The sequence below is a fragment of the Microtus ochrogaster genome, unplaced genomic scaffold (genome assembly GCF_000317375.1).
Source record: "Microtus ochrogaster isolate Prairie Vole_2 unplaced genomic scaffold, MicOch1.0 UNK121, whole genome shotgun sequence".
Taxonomy (NCBI): domain Eukaryota; kingdom Metazoa; phylum Chordata; class Mammalia; order Rodentia; family Cricetidae; genus Microtus; species Microtus ochrogaster.
Genome location: NW_004949219.1, coordinates 382,435 through 397,788, shown reverse-complemented (window position 1 = coordinate 397,788; position 15,354 = coordinate 382,435). Strand labels below are relative to the sequence as shown.

The following is a 15,354-nucleotide window of genomic DNA, read 5'->3' as shown; positions in this document are numbered from 1 at the left end:
CTTAAAGGTGGGCATTACATCACCTCTCTTCAGTGGACTTAAAGGTGGGCATTACATCACCTCTCTTCAGTGGAATTAAAGGCGGGCATTACATCACCTCTCTGCAGCAGGCTCCAAAGCTGCTTGGAACAACTGCTTTCCTCCCCTTCACTGTCTCTCACTCCCATCACACAGGACAGAGGACACTGCTTTGCCCCCTTTTCCAGCAGTGAGTGGCTTACAAAAGCCGGAGCAAGCACGTGATTATCTCGGCAGTCACACTGCTCTTTCCCTCTTATGTCACAACTGGAGCATCATTCTGGGGAGGACACAGGCACTAGGAGCCCCTGGGACTTTTAGGGGAAAGATCAACAGCCAGACTTCACTGTCACAGAATCTCTCCCATAGGGGAACACAAGTAAGCGATGGGTAAACAATTTAATCATTCTACATGAGATCATTACAAAACAGCAGCATAATGTCACGGAGTACTCGGAGGAAGCCTCTTCAAAAAGGTAAAATATGATGACAAGTGTCTATAAGTCAGCATTTAGGAGGGGGAGGACCAGAATTTCAAGGTTGCCCTTAGCTACATTATGAATTCAAAGGCAGTATCAGCTATGAGACCACCTCAATAAACCCCCATCCTACTCCTCCCCAAAAAATTAAAATGTGAAGTGAGAAGTCAACTCTGCCCTAATTCAGGTGGTAAATCAGAAAAGTTGACCTATAAGGTCCCAGAGAAGAACACACTGGTGTGGACCAGGCAGGACAACCAAAGATCCTGAGCCCTGGGAGGACCAGTGTCAAGTTACAAAGATCCAGACACTTAGGAGGAACCTGCAGTGTTATGTCGGAGTTCAACACCCTCCCACATGACAAACTCCCCTTCAGTAAGGTGGTTTAAGAAATCATCCACCCAGGTTCAACAGATTTGATTCATTTCCAAACCCTGCAAATTAACATATGTACACCTTCTCTTTGTAATTTCTCGCATATTGACTTTGTCTTTTCCAGTTTTTAAAAGCATTAAATGCTCTTCAGTGTCAGCTGCCAGAAGACATTCCACTGCACAGAACAAGAGTCCGACATTTGCAGCTCCCTTCATCAATACAGTTCAAATGCTCAGTTCTAGCCTTTTGGCATTTTTTTTTTTTTAAAATAAAGTTCTCATTCATGTAGTTTAAGCTGGTCTCAAAGTCACTGTAGTAACTGAGAATGACCTTGAACTTCCTGCTCAAGCCTCTCAGTGTTGGGATTAAGATGTGCCACCGCATTCAAGCTTTCTATGCTGCTGGGCATCAAACCCAGAGCCTTGTGCATGGTACACAGCACTCTACCAACTGAGTTACAGGCTCAGCTCTCTTCAGTGCACACATGGCCCGCAAGCGAGCCAAACCAGTCACCTAACATACTCCATGCTATCTTATACCTGTGCCTTCATTTCTGCTTCACACTGAAAGGCCATTCTGTGAACCTAGAATTAAAGGCTGCTTCTCCTTCAACACACATTAAATGTCACCTTCTTGACTAAGTTCATGTGACTAGTCTCATCTAAACTCCAATCTCCTCTACCTCTGAAGTCTTAGGAAATGGCGCTTCTACGGGCCTCTTTCCACAAATAATATTGTACTTGAATATTTGGGATATTTGCCTCAAATTCCGGTTGGTTATATGTTCTTTGAACACTAACAGCCATCTTTTTATTAAAGGTAGGAATCACGACAGGTTGGTGCATCGTTAAATACCCCTTGTTTCTAAATTTGAAGGTTATTTGTCAAGGCAATTTCTGCTCAAATTATGAACACAAAGTACTCAAATTTTTAAGTATATTGACATTTAGTCAGAAAATGTGAGTGTATGAAGTTTTGCAATCAACTCTAACTTAACAGAAAAGAGGCTGTTACCCAAGGAAGTACAGAAGAGCACACACAAATGTAACCCAAGCTCACTTCATTTTCCAGGGCAAGTCTTAAAATTTCATCAAACGTCACAAATGTGTCATTTCCTCTAACTGCATCCTTCTCCATAAACCCAAGGTGGATATCAGTGGCAACCAGGATTTTAAATGTGTCTTCATCGTCACTATATGAAAAAACAAAATTCAATGCTATGCATTAAAAGGATAGTCAAGCAAATGGAGACCTAAACATAAAATAATAACTAATAGCAACTATAAAGCAAATCATTTTCTAGCATCAGACTTGGCAGGAAAGTTTGCAGTACTCAACAGATCTTTAACGTCATGGCTCTCTGTTTCGATTAAACACAGAGCAAAGGTGAGTGACATTTGTAGGTGTCTGCTATGAAAATTCATAGCCTTGATACAAAGAGTTTTATACATTCTCAGATCTGTTCCCCACTTTGCTAAACAAAAACCCAAAAGGCTTTGCTCCCTTGTTATTATATGACTGTACACTTTTCTGAAAAAGTCATTTAAAAGTCTTCTTCTACATTTAGGAGCAGATTTTATTAAGTAGTTGCTTACATTCCAAACCCTGAAAATATCTGCCTGACTCTGCTCTTTACAGAGTTTTCCAATAATAAATTTGACCAAGTCACAAAACAGAGCTGTTCAAATCCAAATGAAATTTGATAAAGGTGTTTCCATGTGAACCAGTAGCTTAACTGTTATTAACACTCACTAAACTTAGCATTAAGTTTAGTTCTTTACGATAATTCTATAGTTAAGATGTAATCTCGGTCCCCACAGGGGAAAAGGGAGGCAAAGTCACTATCTCTGGAAAACAAGAAGGCCAGACACAGAGATAACCCACTCACCACACTAGCAGGAGAATCAAGACTAGAGGGCATAAAAAAGTCAGGCTCTCTTCGCTGGACCACTAGGAATTCAAAATGTATTCTGTACACAACTGCACAACCCAGAAGCTCCATCAGCTGCATGCATGGGGTCCTGGATGCCCCACAAACTTCTCAGCTCACAGCTACACCCTTCCAGAGTGTGTGTATTTTCACATAAATTCTCTCAGACCTCAAAGGAGCATTATCAATCTAGCTAAGCAAACAAAAAAAGCAAACAAGGCGAGTCCAGGGAATTGCTGACCTTCCCAACACCACACAGCTAGTTCTGATGGAGAACTTGAAACCAGAGTGGAAGATTCCACCCATGTTCAAGCACCCCCCCCACACCTAACTTCTAGAGTTATTTTATTGATTTCCATTTCGTTCAAATTCATTCTAATTTACTCAATATTAAAGCAACTTCCTCTAAAAGATTATTTACAGACTTAACAGTTTAAAACAAATCAGAAGTGAGTTTTTTTGCATGGCCATACAATTGCTTAACACACTCCTCTTCAGCTCCCGAGCACCTCTCTGCTAAGAAGCATAGAGGACGAGCTTTAAAGCATGTCAGGCATGTTTTTGGTGACATTCTATTCACTATCAAGTTTTGTTGCTGTTTTTGTTAAAGTGTCCAGTTTTCTCTTAAGATCATCACCGTCAATAGTCAGTCTTACAGTGAATCTGTGGGGCTCATTTTTACGGTAGAGCTCTTCTGGGGCCAGGTTCCTCTCCAAGTACGCTGGGGGTCTGTGTTCAGGTATGTCAGAGAAGTCACCCGATCCAAATTCTAAAGATAAATATCAAAACACACATTTTATAAAGGTTGTGCATATTTCACCAACGGGAGTTCAGTTGCAGGGCAGGCTTCTTAAATATGCACTGGCAATTTTGAGAAAGACTAGTTTTCATCTTACCCTAATTGTTTCACGACCTAAGGGTAAGTCACATCCTCGAATGAGGCCCTAACTGCACTATCTTGACTACTCTCCTGCCTTCCTCATGAGATTGGTGGGTAGTAAAGACGTAATTCTTTCCGTGCGTACATTTAAGCTACACCACCTAGGGTTTTGGAGAAGAGGCCACCACATACACTCAACATTAACAGGGCTTTAATGGGGTAGCCCACATTTAAAGCCAGAATAAATAACCAAGCACGTGGTCTGCGTGGAACGACTCTCAGAGCCAAGGTGACAGACTGGTGACTGCGAAGGCGGCGGCGCTGCCACCGCGGACGACCCTCCTCCCGAGGCACTCCGGGTCGGAACGCAGAGCCCGCACCCCTCCCGGTCCACCCGGCCCACCCGGCCCTTCTTCCTCAACGGGCCCAGGCGCTAGGGGCTTCCGCCGTGAACCCCCCAAGCAAAAAAAGTGAGGCCTAGGTTACCCCAACCTGGACTCGTCAGAGCCCACCGGCGAGACCACAGATCATCTCCAGCTCGGGGGAAACAGAGCAGGAGTGCCCAGAACAAGAACACCGCGAGCAGAATCCTGAATTAGGCGCGGGACAGCCACTGCCGTACTTCTCGCGAGATTCACTGGTGACTCCGGCGTCACATGTCCTCCTTGCTCTCTCATTGACTAAAGAATGGCTCCGCCCCTGCACGGAGCCAATCATCACCAGCGGAGGGGCGAACCCGGAAGCGATGCTCTCGGCGAGTTTCTCGATGGAAGGTGAGGCGAGCGTCCGGAGCGGCGGGGCGGGCGACTGCGACTGTGGGTGGCGGGTCACTCGTAGGTAACACCGAGGCAGCCTCTCCGGTGTGGGCATCGGAAACCCTCCCGCTAGACCGGAGAGAGGCCTTTCTTCCCCTGACGATCGCCCCAGGATCCCCGGTCACCACTTGTGCCTTACTTTGTGTGCTGAGAGAACCGTGAAGAGAGTGGAGTAAAAATAATGTGGAGCGTTGAACTAAATCAGACCCCAGAAGGTCCTGATGCTGATGCAGGGCAACTTGTCTTAAACTGTCAGTCTCAGCGCAGTCCTCTGAAATGGGACGTGGGGCTCCATCTCACTGAGATGAGAATTGGAACAGTTCGTATCTCTCTAAAATGGAGTGTTGCCTTTAAGTTAGGGAACGCCCTATTCCTCCATAATGATGTGCATAATTTTTATGCCTTAAATCAGGAGATACATCTAGGTTTTATTTTTAAATATACCAAGACAGTTATATGTAGCTTTCATCTGGAACGGTAAAGTCAGAGTTAATATGAGTTTTCATAACGAAAGGTGTGGGAAGGGGGCTGAGATCTGTGCTGTGTTTTGGTATTGTCATGTTAAGCGTTTAATGAATTGACGTGACATAGTAATTTTAGAAAATAGTTTTAAGATGAAAGGAAACCTTGAAAACTGCAAGAAAATAGTTCTGATCGCTCTCTTAAAAAATGACAGACCGATCAGACCTTAGAAACGTCAGTGGGATTTTTATATTTTACAATATAGCTATAGGCCCTAGGACGTTGCTGGTCATGATTTTGTTGCTCTTGTCACTAGTAATGAAGCTTACTAGGGCAACAGAATGGTGAACACATGAAATTAAGTAGAAAAACACCATGAGGAGTATGTTTAACTGGTAAGTTCTTAGAGGCCATTCAAAGCAAAGTTAAATGATAAGTCTTAAATTTAATGATACAAATAGTTCTTAATACAGGTTACATACAAACGGCACAAAAATCTGAGCCGAAGATGGCCTATTCTTCAAAGGTTGATGGCAGAACAATGTAAGACATAGCACCTAAAAGAATAGACAGAGAAATATAATCGGCTCAACAGAGAATGAAAGTTGTAACATTTGAAAATAGCAATGAAAAATGGCAAAATTCAAAAAATATTGTTAAGAAACTGATAAATGGTTTTCAACGTAACTTCTCGTTTTCTTAATTGAGTCTTACATTCTGCTTAACTCTTCAAGCTGATGTCAGTTTATAAAGTAATATGGCAGGCTACCGGAGTAAACATCTCTGCCCACAGGAAAATTTTAATCTTTTAGTACTGGGTGAATCACAACCCTTCTGTGTACTGAATGTACCTATACTCCATCTGTCTTAACATACCTAAATTAATAGATTAAAATTAAGATAGTTATTACCATTTACATAGTAAAAGAAAACATTTTTTATAAAAGATAAAAACTATAAATGATCATAGAGAACAGAAACCTCTGAAGTCCAGTAGTTAATAAATCTAATGGGTTTTAGGAGAGAACACCAAAGACAGTATGGCAATTTATTTGTCTTGTTTGCAAGATTGGTATCCTGTTGATGATGCCTAGTTAGCAATGTCTGACATTGTTGTGTTTGTATTTTCAGATTGGAACGACCAAACAATGCAGATGTAATCTGTCTCTAGAAAGACTGACCCTAGTGCTTGAAATGCTTTTTTAGAATAGTAGCAAAAATGGAAAAAGAAAAAGTAAGGGATGATGAAACACCAGACCCAGAAAACTCTTTGGACTTTTCTGAACAATTTAATCAGCTCGAATTGTTGGAAACCCATGGACACCTGATTCCCACTGGTACACAGAGTCTCTGGGTAGGCGATTCTGATGAAGAGGAGGAGCAAGAAGAAAAACACGAAGAATGGTATCAGTTGCAAGAGAAAAAAATGGAAAAAGATCCAAGCAAATTGCTTCTTTGGGCTGCTGAAAAAAATCGGGTAAAAAAGAAACCGTTATATAGTTGGAAAAGCATTTGGTTTGGAGCCCAGACACCTGGTCCTGACCTCCGTATCTCTGGGCATATTCCATCATTTCTGGTCCTTTTAATTTCTTGTCTTTAAAAATGGCAGCTTAATACTTGTCTCATTTATGTAGGAGTGTCAAATGAAATAGTTTATATGAAAATGTACGCCACATTATAAACCGACTAGATGTCGGGAGGTTTGGGGGTAATTATAAACAACCCTCTAATTAAATCATTAGGATCACTCCACAGGAGTGCTAAGATGGAAATTAACTTAGATGACCGGTCCATCAAGTGTCTAACTGCTCTATTTACTCCTCACAAAGTCCTACGAGGAAAGCCAGGCAGATTTGTCATCCAAACATAGTACCCAAAAATCAATTCTTCCCACTTGACCCATTTGTGCTTAGTTTACTAAGTCCTCCCATGTGTGTCGGTAAACTGAAAACTGAGAGGGTTTTACACTTTATGATTCTTTTCAATCCCAAAGCACAATGTATTCTGTCAGAAGTCCTTGATGCCTAGCAACATGACATGTCTCTGAGCTTGTCTGGAGGAATTGAGCTCTTTAGTCTCTAGGTTGCTTTAGCATCACTTTATTCTACTGTTAAAGGGTTTTTTGTTTGTTTTTGGTTCCTATGCCATGTAGATTGATACAGGTGAAATAGAAAATACAGTTAAACCCTTTGTTCATCTAGGGTCAAAGCACTGGACAATAAGCATTTATTAGAGTGGGTTAAATGTGTGGTGTGATATTCAGAGAATCAGATTCTTGAGATGCACCAGAGTGTGATGGGCTGTAACTTGTTCAACGTTAATCAGTTACTGTCTCCTCCTTTAGGGAGAATCTTGAAGTCTAAAGCCACTGGATGATGTAATTGCCTTTGTCGATTGTTTTGCTTTGAGCAGGACTTTTTTAAAGTTCTCTTTTTTCCTTAGCTTGCTACAGTGCAGAGGCTACTTTCTGAGAAGGCCACTGAAGTGAACACTAGGGACGAAGATGAGTACACCCCTCTTCACCGAGCAGCCTACAGTGGACACTTAGATATTGTTCGTGAGCTGGTGGCTCAGGGGGCAGATGTTCATGCAGTGACTGTGGATGGCTGGACACCACTACACAGTGCTTGTAAGTGGAATAACACCAGGGTGGCCTCCTTCTTACTTCAGCACGATGCAGACATCAATGCCCAAACAAAAGGCCTCTTGACCCCTTTACACCTTGCTGCTGGGAATAGAGACAGCAGGGACACCCTGGAACTCCTCCTGATGAATCGCTACATCAAACCAGGGCTGAAAAACAACTCACAAGAAACCGCTTTCGACATTGCCAGGAGGACAAGCGTCTATCACTACCTCTTTAAAATCGTGGAAGACTGTACCAACTCTTCACCTCCGTCTTAATGGCTCTAGTCATTTTCTTAAGCTTCAAAGTACCAGTGCCTCCTATGTATGAGATGTAAAATATCCCCATATACAGAGAGCAGATGTCTCACTACAGAAATTTTGTTGGATGAATCACAGTTTTCTTTCAAGTGACCTGCCTGACCTTGGTGTCAAAGTGTATTTGAGAGGTGTTTGGATGCAACTGTGGTGAATGCCACAGACATTGTGATTTTTATCAGAGGTAATTTTAACTGGACATGGGTAATAGAGAAGCTAAGGATATTTTTTGGTGCTGATCCAAGAGAAAAGTATTTTTAAATATCCCATACCCTGGGTCTTTGTTCAGTGTTCAGCATATTGACTTGTATTTTTATAAGCTAAGATAACTCCAAATTTTCATCTTCAACATACTGGTGCAGTTCCGCTGTATCTTCTCTGCATCTCCAGTTGCTTTCATCCTAAACAAGAAACACTAACAAATTCGTGACTTACATCTTCATAAGTTCAAAAAATAGTGAAACATTTAGGTGTATTGTAAGATGTAGCAATTCTGAGGAAAGCAGTTAGGGAGATGTTTAATCCTTGAATGTTTTACACTGCCTCCCCCACCACATTCCTCATAATCCTGTGGACAGTCCTACCTCACCCTGGTCAACCCATGTGACCCTTATTGTTATGGCCAGTCAGTGTCACTTTGACATGCACAAAACTGTACCTTGGTCCAAGAGATTAAAACTGCCCTCCAAAGGGTTCACCCGTCTCTCTCCCTGCTGGTTTGGGCACTACTTACCTAGACTCAGTGAGTTCCAGGAAATGTCCACCACTACCCCTCAGCCCTCATTTTCTACAAGCCATGACAAAGGCAAAGGCACACAGAATCGTAACAGTGAGGAGTGATTATCATATGGGACCAGAACAACAAGTGGCTCGGGCTTTCTTACAAAAACCAAACAACAAGAGACAAAATATGGGTAGTGACACAGCATAACTAGAAACAGTAGAAACTGACAATGCAGAAGGCGTGAATTCTTTAACTGGCACAGAATTTCACTGGATCTGTGGCACCTTTGTTCAAGTTCAAGCTGCATTAACTTTTCTCTTCCTGGTGCCTGCAACATAGTTTGTGATGGACTCCCTAGCCCCTCTGTATTCCCAAAGGGTCTTCTCACCACGAGAACTTGAGTCCAAGGGAAAGACCACGAGGGGCTCATTGTCAGCGTTAGCTTAGACTCACCCAGGAGTTGGCCTCTAGTGTGTCTGGAAGGGAATTAATAGAAAGGTTTAGCTGAAGAGAGACTGCATGTCCAGATGTGTGTGGCACCGTCACATGGGCTCAAGTCCCAGATTAAATAAAAAGGAGAAAGCAAGCTAAGAACCAGTGTTTGTGTCTGCTTTCTCACTGGGTACAGTGACAGCTACTTCACACACAGTGCCTTGCCTTCCCTACCACAGTGACTGCCTCTTACACTGTAACACTCAAGTATTTGGTCACAGCGAGAAGAAAAACAGCTGTCCTTTCCAATGTCATTTTTAAATGTCGACCCAATTTCGTCTTTTGGGCCAACCCACATAAGTCAGTCGACTGAGATTCAATAGTGGTTTAATCGGGTGTGTGGAGCTGAAGGGAGGAGTCGTGTGAAGAGCATGGCTGCTCTTCCAGAAAATCCAGATTCAGTGTCCAGCACCCACACAGAGACTCACAACCATCTGTAACTCCAGGTTAGGGATTCAAAACCCTGTGCTGGTTTCTGTGGGTATTGCATGCACCATGTGGTGCACAGACATGAGACAAAACACTCATATATATAAAATAATTATCTTTTAAGTATATGTATATATAACAATTTATTAGAACAATATTAGATTACCTCTTGAAAACTAATAAATGAATTATATGACAGTCTCAAAAATTAGGATAACTTCAAAAGATCTGGGGCTTAAATGTGCCCTTGTTCTGAAGTGTTCTGATGCAAGGGCTTTGGAAGGAAGTGGAAGGCAGCTTTCTTTTAAGTCTGTCTGAGACAGTGATAGAAAGTGACAGAATGAACACGTCTCAGCAGACTGTTGAGCAAGGTTGCACAGTTACCTGACAGTCAGGGAGCCTTTGACACTAGCATTATTTGGAAATGGGCTATGTATCTGCCTTTGTGTTGCCTTATTGTGTAAATATGGGGCCAAAGAAGCCTCTGTATTTAAAATGTTTAACATTAGCTTTTTTAAAAAATATATTTATTAATTATGTATACAATATTCCGTGTGTGTGCCTGCAGGCCAGAAGAGGGCACCAGACCTCATTACAGATGGTTGTGAGCCACCATGTGGTTGCTGGGAATTGAACTCAGGACCTCTGGGAGAGCAGGCAATGCTCTTAACCTCTGAGCCATCTCTCCAGCCCTAACGTTGGCTTTTTAAGCTAGAGTTCTGTGTGACCCAACTGGCTGTCGAGCCAGGGATGACAAACTGGGCCTGCCTCCACACTTTCCTTATACCTAATAGGGGCTGGCCTGACTGCTCTTGACAGAGAGCAGTGGCATACAGACGTCCATTCTGCTTGTTATATGCTTAAAAGAGAAGTCACATTGTTATTATTCAGTGGAAAGAATTCATAGGCCCACAGCAAAACTAGCTGAGGTTGCCTGACCAAGTCTGACAGTTCCAGAGAGCCTTGCAGCCCACAGCCTAGTACAGTGATGTGATTTGTGGAATTCTTTACTAGAGATCTGAGGGCATTACTTGTAGGTGATGGTATCCCACTACCATGGTAAAGAGGACCAGAAGCAGCCTAGAGGCTGCCTGAGACAGCTCTCTTATCAAAATCAAAGATTGGCAATCACTCATGCACACAAGGAGAGATGATGGATAGTCTGACAGGTAGGTTACAGACTATCGGCACCCTACCTGAAGTGGCTCTAGGAAATGTGGAGCTGGCAGTTCTGTAACATGACCCCCAACTCATCCGCGGAGTCTTTAGGGGGTCTGCAGAGTTCCTAGATGAATGTGTATGACAGAATGCCTCCTCTAAATCAACTTGAGATCTGGTAAAGTTCAGCAGACACAAAAGATTCAGTATGGACAATTGGCGATTTTAATTCCTGGAAACTTCTTTAAAACCTCAAAATTTTACCCCTGAGAACCTAAGTAGGCCATCGAAGTCAATGCTATTTGCATAGAAACATAAGCCTCATAAGTAGTTTTAAGATTTTTTTCCCTAAGAGTCATAATGAACTAAAGAAAATGACATTAATTTTAAAGAAAATATATATGCAAACCAACACATCTAAAAATCTCATTTCAACATGAGGTGCATATTTAAAACCTGATAACTCGGTTGATTAGGGCTTTGCCACCTAAGTCTGGTTCCTGGGACAGATGGGTGACAGGAGAAAACTGATCCCCACAGGCCATTCTTTGTCCCCCACTCATGCACATGGCAGCACACACACGAATGAATGGATGAAGAGATACAAATTGAGATACTTTGCTTTTCATCGTACATTTTCAAAGCATGGTGTGTTTTATAGCACATCTTGATTCACACTAGCCACACGTGAGTGCTGGCTGCTGCGTGGAACAGACAGGTCTAGGTGCCCGCCAATCCCGAGAGCAATGGCGGCTTGTCACCCCACAGGGGTCACATGTCAGATACTTATGATTCATAACAGTAGCAAAATTACAGTTCTAAAGTAGCAATAAAATAATTTTCTGATTGGGGTCATCACAACGTAAGGGTCACTCATGCACAGAAAGGGTCACAGCATTGGGGAGGTGGTGAACCACTGCCCTCGTAGCTTTGCAGGTTGTAAATGGACAAACCTGGGATTCAGCCCTGGTGCCACTTACATGTGACTTCAGGTCTCCCTTTACCTGTTGAGATGTTACAAGGAATACATGCTTATTCATGACATTGTAGTTCCTGCTGCCACTATTTCAGGAAGACATGCCCTTCCCATCTGGGCATTTGTACCCTTGGAGACTGACCGTAGTTGTTCTTTCTTGCTATAGTTTTCTCTCATATATTGCCAGTAAAATTAGCAACATAGAGCGTTTCTCAATAATTCAAGCAACTGGACATTTAAAAAATTCTACCCCAGTTTCAAAGGTTCCAGCTATGTATCAAAGGTTTCTTCAACAGAAAAATTGGAATAAGCAAAATAAGAAAAAATAAAGGAAATAATTACAAGGACTGGAGAGAAATGAGATTCTGAGGGAAAATGCACCTATGGGGAAATGCCAGGTCTTGAATGGGTTATGGCTCATTCTGCTTACATCTTCCTGAAGCACCCCAAATTAGTTGCCTCATTTTCCCCCTTTTTTAGGATGGGTTCCTGTTAATGCTGAGCAAATGAGAAAAAACTCCATAAAAGCATTCATTTCTGGTTCATCATCTTATCCACTGAAGATTCGGGTTCATTTAGCCTCCTCATTGTGGACCTAATGACGCGGCCGCTCCTCCAGTCCATCTGATCACTGCAGCAAGTTTTGTAGGTTTGAACCCGGCTTACTGAAAGGACTAGCTCTCACCATCCAAAAGCAAGCTGCCTCCTCGTTTGTTTTGCTTTCCTTCCTTTGTAAGTACAACGGGCTGCCTCAGCATCTGAGAGGCACTGTAGGTGAAACTGGAAACACTGGAGAATTATATTGAGCTCAGGAAGGACCCGGACCCTTTGAGATGCCATGAGCTCCAATTTCACACACAGCTACCCTAACGGGAGTGTTTTATAATAAAAACGGAGGGTCTGGGGAGGTGCTTCAGAGGGCACCCACATCCCGTGCAAGCAAAAGGAGCCAAGTTTGGAGCCTCAGAATCCACATAAAAGTAGCATAATGGCACACACCTGTCACCCCACACTAGTAAGGCAGGGTCAGCAGGGGCCCGGAGCCCTCCGTGGCCAGTCTAGCAGGGGCCCAGAGCTCACCATGGCCTGTCTATAGGTTAAGTGAGACACTGCCTCAAAAAATAAGGTAGAGCATGATACAAGAATATATCCAAACTTGACTAATTGGACAAGGTCACATGCATGCACACATAAAATAAAAAAGAGACCTTTCTTTCCTCAGTTGCTTTTTGTCAGGATATTTTGTCATGGCAACAGAAATAAACTTAGGACAACCATTATATACTTTAAAAATTAGTAATCATTTCTTATATTTCATTGCTGAACTCATTTAAATACATTCAAACACAAAGCTAAAATATATAGGAAAAGAGACCTGCCCAGTAAGAGGTGTTATTTGGGAGAAAATATTCCCTACTCCTAATTTTGGTATCTGGAAAATTTAAGTCAAATGAGTTTAGTTTTAGAAAATTCTAATTTCTGTGGTTCAGTGGAGATCATATGATTTTTAATAGTTTGCACGATGGAAATGCAAATTTTACTATATAGCTGAACAAAGTTGCAATGAATTTTCCAGACTTGTCTTTTCAAAAAAAGAAAGCTAGAATATTAACTGGCTGTAAGTATATATTACTAGTTAGTCTGCTAGTACACAGAATGGAATCTATACCCTTTAACATCATCTTACAGTCGGTTGAAGACATAGAAAATCAGGAAAAGTGCATTTACTTCTAAAGGTTTAGTAGGTATGTTTTAAGATTTAATTTTATTTCACAATTGTATATGTGTGTGTGAGGGTAAGTGCCCAAAGAGCCAGAAGAAGCCAGAAGAATGTGTCAGATCCCCTGGAGATTTGGCAGTTGTGTCCTGCTGACTGAGGTGAGTGCTGGGGACAGAGTAGCATACATTCTAAACACCCGAGCCCTCTCTCCCGGAACCTAGACTTTAAATATGTATGCCCTGGAACCACATGTGAAATATGCATTTTATGTAGGTCACAAATGTGTTAATTTTATCTCTTCTCTACTTCCGTGTAAAATTCCATGCTATTTATCTTCTATGTAAAAAATTCCCCTTTTGTCGTAGTTGTTATGAGAAGAACATTTATCATAAGGCTTGTAACTGTTTGCTCAATTTGGAAAATAACCAGGCCAGCTTAAAGACAAACAATTATATTTTTAATTGTTATAAGGGGAAACTCACGCCACCAGAATGGGAAGTCCGAGTTCTGCTGTGTCCCCTGGGAATAACCCAGAGAGAGTGCACCTGGTCCACCCTAGTTTTCTTCCTGGGCTTCAGGTAGCCACGCCTTAACTAGGTTCCACTTCTTAAAGGTGATTGGTTAACAGAGCTTCCCCCATCAAAGGCTAGCCCTCTTAAAATATCAAGTGCATGAACAGAACAGCGTCTCTACCCACAGGCACAGTGCTGCCCAGTAGACATCCTGAATGCAGACATTTTCATAACCGATGCATGATGCACAGTGAACGTCTCTCCTCCCCATTCCCCTCCATGTCCCACCCTGGAAACTGCAATCCTACCCCGCACCAATGAGCTTACTTGTTTTAACCACCTCACATAAGTACAAGTACACAATAAGAAGCAATTTTCACTTTGTGGCATAGAAACACAAAGAAGTAAAAGTCATTACAGTGAAAAACAGCTGGTGACTTACCTACCTGGTTTCAAGACTAGTAACAGAACAGCAGTGGGGTATTAGTGGGAGGCAGCCATCGACGGAATAAAGTCGGAATACATCCAGATGAGTTAACAAGTTGACTTTTTTCCTTCAAATGACTATTTCTCGGGGTTGGGGCGGTGGAAGAACTCACTTGTAGACAGCAGGACAAATCCTAGACTTGCCTAGCGACATGGTCAACAGTTGGGTTGCAGAATGGCTGGACAGGAATCTCAAGTCTGGTTGGAACTTTCTACCTGTTGATGATGGTGGTATTTAGACAGGCTTGACTTTTGCTTCCACAGTCCTTTGAGCAGGATATACGTCTTGCACAGAAAGTATATTGTAATTACATTTGTTTCTTTAAATGGTTTTGTGAGACAGACCCTCCTATAGGCCAGGTTGGTTTGACCGCATGATCGTCTGCTTCTGCCCACAGAGAGGGCTGGAATTACAGGTATGGGCCACCAACCCCATATTCAGTGAGGATGATTTCTGCAGGTAGACATCCAAGAATGACTAATTTTGTCCTTTTATTTTTTTTTATAGCAAGTAGGATACATGATGACCTCTTTCAAGTTCTAAAATATGTATTTTCTTGGAGGCTTTTTGGGATCTTGTAAGTTACCAAATAACTGCATTTTACCAATTCACTGGAGTTTTAAAATACCAGACAAAAAAAGCACTTCTAAGGAGAAGTGTCCCCATTAACGGACAGATGAGGACATTAAGACAATTGTCCTCCAAATTTAATCCACTTGGAAACATTCAATAAATTTGATATGATGGCTGCTTACTGTAGAAGGAGCATTGGCGGAGTCTGAAGCTAACTTAAGACTGTAGGAACCGAGCTGAGACACTGCAGCAATGTAGGGTGTACTTCTCTGAAGAAACGCAATATAGGATGTACTTCTCTGAAGAAACGCAATATAGGATGTACTTCTCTGAAGAAACGCAATATAGGATGTACTTCTCTGAAGAAACGCAATATAGGAT

The 15,354-nt window shown here is 42.2% G+C and overlaps 2 protein-coding genes across 7 annotated transcripts in view; one reads left to right on the top strand and one right to left on the bottom strand.

The window, feature by feature from the left end:
• Mre11 (MRE11 homolog, double strand break repair nuclease) overlaps positions 1–4,335 on the bottom strand; it is a 49,885-nt gene extending 45,550 nt beyond the window's left edge. The window contains exons 1-3 of one of the 4 annotated variants that reach the window (XM_013355380.2): positions 4,175–4,335; positions 3,459–3,571; positions 1,932–2,064 (exon numbers count right to left, since the gene is read on the bottom strand). In XM_013355380.2, coding sequence (XP_013210834.1) covers positions 1,932–2,064; positions 3,459–3,478 — 153 coding nt within the window. In that variant the 5' untranslated portion in view covers positions 3,479–3,571; positions 4,175–4,335. Of the gene's footprint in view, positions 1–1,931; positions 2,065–3,458; positions 3,572–4,168 lie in introns of those variants that run through there. The other 3 variants (XM_026778280.1, XM_026778281.1, XM_026778282.1) reach the window with 3 other exon arrangements.
• Positions 4,336–4,409: 74 nt separating this feature from the next.
• On the top strand, positions 4,410–9,217 carry Ankrd49 (ankyrin repeat domain 49). Of its 3 annotated transcripts, none has more exons than XM_005371691.3 (3): positions 4,410–4,455; positions 6,091–6,436; positions 7,402–9,217. In XM_005371691.3, exons 2-3 carry the CDS (start codon positions 6,179–6,181, stop codon positions 7,861–7,863), a joined length of 720 nt encoding a protein of 239 aa, XP_005371748.1. In that variant the 5' UTR covers positions 4,410–4,455; positions 6,091–6,178; the 3' UTR covers positions 7,864–9,217. The 3 variants fall into 3 exon arrangements, with proteins under 3 accessions (XP_005371748.1, XP_013210832.1, XP_026634078.1); XM_013355378.2 differs by having other exon boundaries at positions 4,455–4,816; XM_026778277.1 differs by lacking the exon at positions 4,410–4,455 and adding an exon at positions 5,200–5,354.
• The last annotated feature ends 6,137 nt before the right edge of the window (positions 9,218–15,354 follow it).